Below are 9,307 nucleotides of genomic sequence, written 5' to 3'. Positions count from 1 at the left end.
GAGTGGTCTTTGCCTTCATGAGGAATGTGCTCCAGTCTGCTTGGTTGGCTGCTCTACGCTCCATTCCGAAATCTATCTTTTTCGTCAGAACAGGGTAGCCAGTGACAACACATGGTAGTGAGACATTGCCAGTATCCTCAGCCACCAGGGAAGCTTCACATGTATTCCTCCTGTCGCGTGGCAGAACCCGATTTAAATCATGTCTCGTGGCCGTCAACACCCAATCACGGAGCCGCTCCTTCTTTGAGCCCGTAACACACAGCTCGGTGGGAACTGGGACTTCAAAGGGAATGTCAGTCCCCAAGAAGTCTGAGTAATCCAGCGCATCCAAAGTGCCCTCGTCGAAAGCCTCACATACATCCAAGAAGTGGTTGAGGAAGATGTAGGCCATATTCTCCCAGCCAACAGTCATGCAGGCCACCCCAGCCTCATAGAAAGCCCTGTCCGCAGGGACCAATTCAGTGTGACGCAGCAGAGACACTGAGAGTTCGGCTGATCAGCTGATCGATTCCGGTAGCGGCTCATCTTCTGGCATCAGCAGCATCTGCTCAACCTCTTTGTGGGCCTCAGGGTAGTTTGTGGCTGACTTGGAGATGTTCTCACACAGCTGATGAAGAAAATTGCGGAGGTCTGCCCCCGTGTGGTAACACTCTTTTCCAATGGTGTTGGGAAGGCATCTTTGTAATAATTTACAGCCAGGTCAGGTCTCTGAGTAGGAAGGCTTCAGCCCTTTTGTACTCTTTCTTTTTAAAGCAGATCATGGCTCTCAGCCACCCTCTGTGCGTCGTCCCATTCTTGGCTGTGGACATACAGCCTCTTTTGGCTTTCCTGCTTTGATGAACTCAGCCTCAGCAAACGCCCTCATTTTTCAAATTCATTGCCTGTTTGTGGTGGATCTTGGGTATCTCTTCCTTCCTTGTAAATCAAAAGCCAAGTCAAATACTAAGCTATCTGAAGCATATTCAATTATAATATCTAAAAGGCCAGACTTGTTAAGCAGGTTGACTGCCGCCTCTCCTTCCAGTCTCTTGGCCCGCATGTAAACTAAATGCTTCTGTTTATCCGTATGAGGGAAATTCCCATTTGCGTTTGGTGTGAATGTACAAGGTGGTCCTAAAAGCACAATTTGTGACATCACAAATATTTTTGGAAGCTGATCCTGCCACAAGTATTTCCCTGAGGACAACTGAGTACAAACCGTGTAAATGGACTTGAGAGGGAAGTTGGAGACATCTTGTGTCCATTGGTCAAACATCTTAAATGCATGTTTTGTTTTGTTTTTAATTACAGTGCGCGCGCGCGCGCGCACACACACACACACACACACACACACACACACACACAAACAGCACACTACCATGCTGTAATTACATGTTGACATTCTGGATTTCAACAGCCATCAAACTTTTAAGGAAGACGAGGACTATGTGTTGACTTTAATGTTACCATGGTTACCGAAGTTTTGTTAGGTGGTTGCCTGGAGACAACACAAGCAGTTGCTACAGGAAACCGGGTCCAGAAACAGCATCACGCGCCAACTGTCTGAACATCGTGGAATTATACGGTGAGTGCGATTTTAAGTTGTGTTTGAACTTGTTGTCATGGTGATAAGAGAAAGGACTGATATAACAGACGCTAGTCCTGGAAGTTCACATTGTTCCCGTAGAACACGGAGGGAATAACAACATACCGTGTTATCAGAGCCGGTACTTTTCCGTGTGTGAAACCTGTGTCACCGTAAAGCTCGCCGGTTGTGTGAGTTTACAAAAGGCCTTCCTTCCACCGAGAGAGCAGCAACAAGACCAGCAGTTCAAATAAATATTTCATGGTGTAAATGAACGCTCATTCATTCACTCCTGCCTCAGTCGAGGGAGGACGTTTACTAGGATTGTTTCCCCCCTCCCATTCATTTTGTTGTAGTTGTTTGAAGCTACTCAGTGTCTCAAGAATCCATTTTCCTCCGTGCTTGCACTGGGGTGTTCTACAGAGTGTGACTGCGGAGGATAAGAAAGGCCATGGTTGGGATTCATTTTTTATGCTGGTGATAACGGGATATTGGCTTGTTATATTTTTTGGAGACGAGTTTTTTCAGTTTATCTTGTTTTCAGAGGCTATTTTCTCGACTAAATGGAAACGTTATGTCATTATAATGAATTATTATCCTGACATAACAAATTTTGTTATCTCGTGATAATGAGGTAATGAGATGAATTTATTTGCTCTTTTGTTGTTTTTTATGGATATCCCTATATTATATGGATATTTTAGTTGATTTTTTTCCCTTTCATGTCAAGTCATGTGACCTCGGGACTCCTACCAGACATTGGACAAATAAGACATGCATTTTGTTGCTTCATGTATTTTCTATTTTTATTCAATTTCCTGCATCTGTATTTGTTATAAATACAGCTAAAAACAACAGCTCCAAATCAATACCAGTTGTTGTGACTCGTCAGGACGAATATTAACCACCTCTTTTATTGCATATTACTGCATCCTTTATGTTGAATGAATATTTTAATACAGAGTTCGGTCAGAAAACCCTAAGTCACTCTGAATGTCTGCTATGTGTCATCTGTCATGTCATCACAGAAAGAGTCTGTCATCTTAAAAATTGCAATCTCAGTCATTCTTGCTCCCCTCTCGGTCATTCTGTTGCGTTCTCAGGCTCTAGACCCTCAGCACCCAGAATCTTAGACCCCAAGTTTGTGTGTGTGTGTGTGTGTGGGGGGGGGGGGGATGATCACTTGTCATTGATCTTCAGAGGAATTATAGTGACTTGGAGATGGGAGGGAGAAGACAGGGTACTGAAGCAATTAACATCAGTTGACTCTGAACTGTGAACCCGGAACAAATTCTAGTTCAAGTTTAAGGAGGAGGAATCCTGATACAAGGGAACTTGAGATTAAGGTAAGTTTGATTTCAGGAGACCTCAAGAGAGGAGAGTCAAGAGAGATTAAGACCAAGGAGCTTCATTCGTGGGTGTGGTCTTTGACTCATAGATTCACTTACTGAGGGACTCAAAGAATCAAAGTCAAAGAAAACACCTGAGATTACCAGACTTCTGACCCGACTCTTATAACCCACTTTAAATGTCCGTTTTTGTTTTTTTTTTTAAATTTCATTACATTTTACTTCTTTCTGTATTTCTGTATGTTTTGATTTTAATATTTGGATACATAATTGTTTTATCAAAAGCGTCCATGTCATATGATCGATGGACTTAAAATCAATAACAGATTTAATCATTGGCCTGGACCAATAAGACATGCCTCTGTTCAAGTCAGTTGGTCGTGTGATGTGGAATTTATTCAATATTTTGTGGCGGTTACTGTGTTTTTTTTAACAGCACCAATTAGCATCAACCTTCTTTCGGCTGTTGCTGGAAATCTCCAATAAAGAATAACAATAATTCTTGTGGAAACTCAGTTGTGTGAAATTTCCTCTGTAATTTGAATATTCTTTTTATGATGCAACTGCAGGAAAATGTCAACACTTTCTGCAAAGCCTGGCATGCGTCACACTGTCTCCCAGTGGCACAGGAACAACCGCCAGCTGTCTGACACGGCTCACCATGAGCAACATGTTTCTAATACCATCCGCCAGGAAGGCAGGTCGCTACGTAACGCCACCAACTGTCAGGTGAGTTCTTCTGCTCTCAGGATGTCATCCAAGAAGCTTCACCAACCTGTCATCAGTGTCACACTGCACAGCATGAAGGTTGAGCTATAAAACGGATGCTTTTTGACATTTTATCCTCTCTCATATCATTTTCATGCATCTTCTCTCTCCAGACAATCTGGGACGAGAGTGACTCCTCTCGCAGGCTTAGTGATCGGGTTTGGGATGTAGCTCGACTGAAGGGAATTTTGGAAATCTGCGCACAGAAAGTGGATGAAGAGATAAAAGCTCTGACTTTGGTAAGAAAACTGCTGAAATAGCTAAGAGCATGTGCCTTGTTCATGAAATTGTACTTTTCTTGCACAGAAATTTAAACCTGAAATGACAATGAAGTGACCTCAGCCTTGATGTGTGTGTGTGTATTTGGAAAGTCTAAAGCACAGACTGAGCAGTCCCTGGCTGCTACTGTTGTCCCCCTTGACGTCAGCACTGAGTGTCTGACGCTGAGGGATGGACGGCGAGGTTACGAGCTGGTCAATGACCCCGTGGATGAGGAGCTGAGAAAAGAAGTGGAGCTGATCGAAAGGGTGCAGGAGGTTCTGCAGCAGCACATTGATAAGGCCTTTGAGCAGCTGTGGTAAGAGAGGCGCGAACTGGAGATGGATCCCCTTGCCAATCGCATCTGTTTGACCATCTTTCTATGTTATGACGTTCCCAGTATTCTGCAGGAGGCTCGGAACCAGCTGACCGCTGACATCCAAAACAAGATGGATGCTCTGGACATCGATGTGTGTTGTCTGTCACTTACAGGAGATTCACCCCAGATCTCCCTAAAGACCAACCCTACTCGCATACCTTCAGGGTAATCTGCACATACCTCTTAATTATTTGTTGTGTCTTTGAGAGCAACATGGGTTGTTAATTGAAAAGGGAGAAGTGGGGAATTGAGATCTGCATCTTAGGAATAATCACTTCGGTTAAAGCATTAGTTCACCAAAAAATGGACCTTTCAGTCGGTCTCTGTTTGCTGTCTTGAACTCCCTCAGACATTCCTCCTTTTACCCGACTTCTTTGCGACACCAGAATTCAGAAAATGCTTGTTTTATAGTATTACCTTGATCCAGTATGATGCACGCCTTCTTTATCTAGCCATATACAGTCTCGCTGAACCAGAAGTGAGTATTTTGAGTATTTTTAGCTCAAATCAAAGTGTTTGTGAATTTGTAAATGGTCATTTGGCAGGAGTTTTCTGACATCAGAGTTACATAGTAGTCGTGCAGGGGAAAAAAGTGTTTTACACTTTCTTGGTGAAGTATGACTTTAATTATTAAAAGATGCTACAACTATGACCTTGCCTGGTTAAATCAGAGTCCAGGTTCACTGGCTAAATGCAGAAATGTCTCCTCTATTTCTTTAGTTCGTCCACTCCACAGGAGTGGGTCCAGTTCAGCCAGTATAATATGGCTTGTGCCCAGGAGGCTATGCAGCTGTCCCAGCAAATGAGGGAGGACACCAGTCTCACCAGAGCCCAGGTGAGTATCATGGAACTACTCAGGGCATCTGATATGACACATTCTGGATGAATTCCTTCAGTTCTTTGAATTAATTCCTTTCTCTGTCCTCGATTCTTAGCTCCAGAATGAACTTGAGGCCCAGCGACGGGCCACAGAGTTCGCTCTCCGTAAACGTAATCACCAAGAAGAGCAGGCCCATCATGAGCTCAAGTGGCAGATTAGAAATGTGAGTTTTTAACAGCAAGTTTTCTTCATAACTTCCTTCCTTGAGCATAAAAGCTGACTGTATAGTTGTATCTCTTTGTAGACTGAAGAGGAAATAGCTGACATGGAGAGTGACATCCACAGGCTGGATGAAGACCTGCAAGCTAAGACTGCCTCACTGAAGCTGGCTCACACCAGACTGGAGAACAGGACCTGCAGACCTGGCATGGACCTGTGCAGAGACGAGGTTTGCATGGGCCGGAGTCTCTTTTTAGGAACTGAAAAACTACACTTTATTGGTTTTATTGTCCTTTTAAAGGTATTTAAGCTGGGAAAACGTTTGCTTCTGATTAGTGTGTTTTCTTCTGGTTGTTTCCAGGCACAGTACGGCCTCGTTGAGGAAGTCCGTCAGGTGGAGGCTACTGTCTCGGCTCTGAAGCAGAAGCTGTCTGAGGCTCAGTGAGTTTTTGCTTCTTTGATCATGAAGTGGAATTCACAGTTCATCCATATATGTATCTTCCCCTGTTCATCACTAAAGTAATAGACAGTCGTACAAAAGAAAACATCATAACACTTTGTCATTCAGGCTTTAGTCTTAAAAATACACAAACTACCTTTCTTAAAAATGGTGACTCTAATAAAGAGGGGAAATATTTAGGAATATTATCTTTTCAACTTGTTTTTTACATGTATGGTATACAAGGTGTCAGAGGGAAGGAGTTGCACACAGCCATTAGGATTTGCTTTCTGTCTGTAAGACTAGATTGAGGGCTAAAAATCCCAAGTTATTTCAGAGCAAAGTTATGCCTACGACCATCTCATGAATGAAGCCTGGTATCATTACATTTATGTTTGTGTTGCTGTGGCTCATTAAACAACATGCACACACATAGATATTTTTACTGCATTAAGTAAAAACAAGGATGATAAATTTCTCTTTTCTCCACTTTCATCACACAGACACTCGTTACAGAGGATGAAGCTCCATCACAATCACATGTTGCTGGATCTTGCCAGGAAAGAGGAAGCTCTGTCCCTGGAGCAGCGTACCATGAACACCCGTACCCGCCTCGCATCGGCGTCCCTCACTGACATAACCCCAGCACAGGTGGTCCCACTAATGAACTCCAGTGGGAGGAGCAACCTGCAGCTGCTGGCTCAGTAGGATTAAAGGAAGTATTTTTGGGGAGTGGATTATTTTTTGGGAATGCTTCATTTGTTTTGATTTTAGGTTTTGTGGTGTCAATCCTGCAGACATTCTATACATCCTTAAAATGCATTTAGCAATAGTTAGCATAACAGATTAAATAGACGAGTGTAGTTCCTCTTGTTTGAGGGGCGGGGCCATGGGTGGTGTGATGACATGTCAGAACCTTTGAGTCTGTGTCTTAAAGGATCCCGATGCAGATGTTGGATGAGCTTGTCTTAGGAGACCCAGGAGGGAATACTGTCGGTAGGGGCTTGGACTGACAGCCCAGCAAAAGGGAGACTTCAGGTCTGAGTGCTTGAAGCTGCTCTTAAGGATGGAACCAAGGCAGATGTGATGACCTGAGCAGCTGCAGGGGCTCTGATGACATGGATACTGCAGCAGAATGGGCTCTGTAGATTGTGGGGCTGCAGTTCTGGCTCTGAGGGCTTGGGGGCGCTCTGGAGGACAGGCACTGATTAGCTTGGATTATTGCAGCACCACCGTGCCATGGGAGGAGGCAGCAGCTCAGTGGTAACAGGGACTGGTGATGGCTGCTGCCCAGTTGAGACAGGTAATGAGGATGGCTATGGCCCTGGCAGAACAGGCAAGGTGTGTAGCTACAGCCATGGTGGAACAGGGAAGGTGTGGCTACAGCCATGGTAGAACAGGGAAGGTGTGTGGCTATGGCGCTGGTGGAACAGGGAAGGGATTTGGCCATAGCCCTGGCAGAACAGGGAAGGTGTGTGGCTATGGCACTGGTGGAACAGGGAAGGGGTGTGGCTACAGCCCTGGCAAAACAGGGAAGGGGTGCGGCTACAGCCCTGGCAAAACAGGGAAGGGGTGTGGCTACAGCCCTGGCAAAACAGGGAAGGGGTGCGGCTACAGCCCTGGCAAAACAGGGAAGGGGTGCGGCTATGGCACTGGTTGAACAGGAATTAATCTTTTAAAAAAAGGATTGCATAGTTTTATTTTGGCCTGAGGGCGGCACGGTGGTGCAGTGGTCAGCACTGTGGCCTCACAGCAAGAAGGTTCCAGGTTCTAGTCCTGGCTCCAGCACAGGATCTTTCTGTGTGGAGTCTCCATGTTCTCCCGGTTCCTGTGTGGGTTCTCTCTGGTACTCCAGCTTCCTCCCACAGTCCAAAGACATCAAGAGAGGATGAGGCTGATTGATACTCTAAATTGACTGTAGGTGTGTCTGTGAGTGTGAATGGTTGTCTGTCTCTATGTGTTGGGCCTGTGATGGACTGGTGACCTGTCCAGGGTGAACCCTGCCTCTCACCCTTAGGCAGCTGGGATAGGCTCCAGCCCTGACCATTACAAGATAAGCGGTAGAAAATGGATGGATTTTGGCCAGAATAAATCAACAGTTTGTATTTATCTGTTTCAGTTCTTAATTTCAGTTGCTGAAAGTTTATCTAGTAGATTCCATCGTGAAAGGACAACTTTGTGATAGGGTTAGATTTCTGAGACAAACATCCTGATTGAGATCATAGTCAGGATTCTGGATAGTTTTGCTGCTCTGTGACATCATCACACAACACCTGGCCCCGTCCCTCCATTGTCCCTGCGCGACCTGTCAAATGAAGCAAGGAATGAAGCTGTCTATCGTGTGTGTGTGTCTGTGTGTGTGTCTGTGTGTGTGTGTGTGTGTGTGTGTGTGTGTGTGTCTCTGTGTGTACGTATACATGAATCTATAAATGTGTTTGTATTTGTCCTTCAAATATGTCTGCCCCTGAAGTTACATAAAGGCATACAAGTAAAATGTACAACTAAATAGTTTGTCAATCATTAACACCAACTCTATTAATGATCGTATAAACCTTTAACAAATCCTAAATAACTGGTGTGGAAGTGATGTATCTTGAGCTGTGCCTGCTGGTCTCACCTTTGAATTCCTGCATCACAGCAACAGCATTGACAGTATAATATAGAATCTTCATCTTCCACTGAGGGACGTTCGGCCTAATTTTAAGAACCAAGCAATTGAATACAAAATTGAGAGGGGAAAAGTCATGACTTTTATCGGCCATTACCTTTAATGGCTTTGTTTAAACATGTTGTATTGTTTGACCAACTCATGCTGTTTGGAGCATGAAGAGAGTGATAACAAGGTGAACTTTGACTCACGTGGAATATATGTATTAGATAAAAAATATCTGGCAAGCGGGCTCTAGACAAGATCCCTCAGATAATAAATCTCTGGTTGTAATATCTTTAAACGGATGTGTGTTGGTGCATTTTTATGAGGCTTGAGAATGGAAGTGATATGCAAATGACCACAACCTGGATTTGCTCTGAAAGACAGTCGTACGATCATTGACATGCGTTCAATTTAGGAACCTCTGCTGACCTTTCTGTTTTTGTTTGATGTTGTTTTTTTCTTTCCAATTTCTTGTTTCGTTTTTCTCTCTTGTAAATGACCTTGAAAAGCACATTGTAAGTAACAATTATTGTCATCAGAAGGCTCATGCAAATCAGCAGTCAGCAAAGACAATCAGCCCCGAGTGATTACATAAATATGTATAAATACACCAGAGACTGAAAGTGGGCGCATTGGCTGGTTCAATACAAAGAAGAGATGTTGGGCCACTTTAAGACTAAAACAATGTTTTAACAAAGTCAAACAAGTCGGGGGTTTTTTCGCGCCAAATCATGATTACTAGTGTCCCACCACTGGAGCCCTCCGAGGCCCCCTAAAGAAAGAAACAGCGAGAGCTTGATGAAAGGTGTGCTCACGTTAGATGATAAATTGGCTAATATAGGATCACTACTTAGCAAA

General features: G+C 44.1%; 1 protein-coding gene across 1 annotated transcript; it reads left to right on the top strand.

Moving 5' to 3' along the window:
- The first annotated feature begins 1,879 nt into the window (after window positions 1–1,879).
- tekt2 (tektin 2) lies at window positions 1,880–8,933 on the top strand. Its single transcript, XM_086194366.1, has 10 exons — window positions 1,880–2,198; window positions 3,483–3,642; window positions 3,795–3,920; window positions 4,053–4,258; window positions 4,340–4,483; window positions 5,039–5,153; window positions 5,254–5,361; window positions 5,443–5,586; window positions 5,719–5,798; window positions 6,300–8,933. Exons 1-10 carry the CDS (start codon window positions 2,194–2,196, stop codon window positions 6,502–6,504), a joined length of 1,293 nt encoding a protein of 430 aa, XP_086050492.1. The 5' UTR covers window positions 1,880–2,193; the 3' UTR covers window positions 6,505–8,933.
- The last annotated feature ends 374 nt before the right edge of the window (window positions 8,934–9,307 follow it).

This window comes from Aulostomus chinensis, chromosome 22 (assembly GCF_037954235.1).
Source record: "Aulostomus chinensis isolate RoL2024-O1b breed Wild chromosome 22, RoL_Achi_v1.0, whole genome shotgun sequence".
Classification (NCBI taxonomy): domain Eukaryota; kingdom Metazoa; phylum Chordata; class Actinopteri; order Syngnathiformes; family Aulostomidae; genus Aulostomus; species Aulostomus chinensis.
The sequence above is the reverse complement of the archived record's forward strand: the minus strand, read 5'-3'. Positions and strand labels throughout refer to the sequence as shown.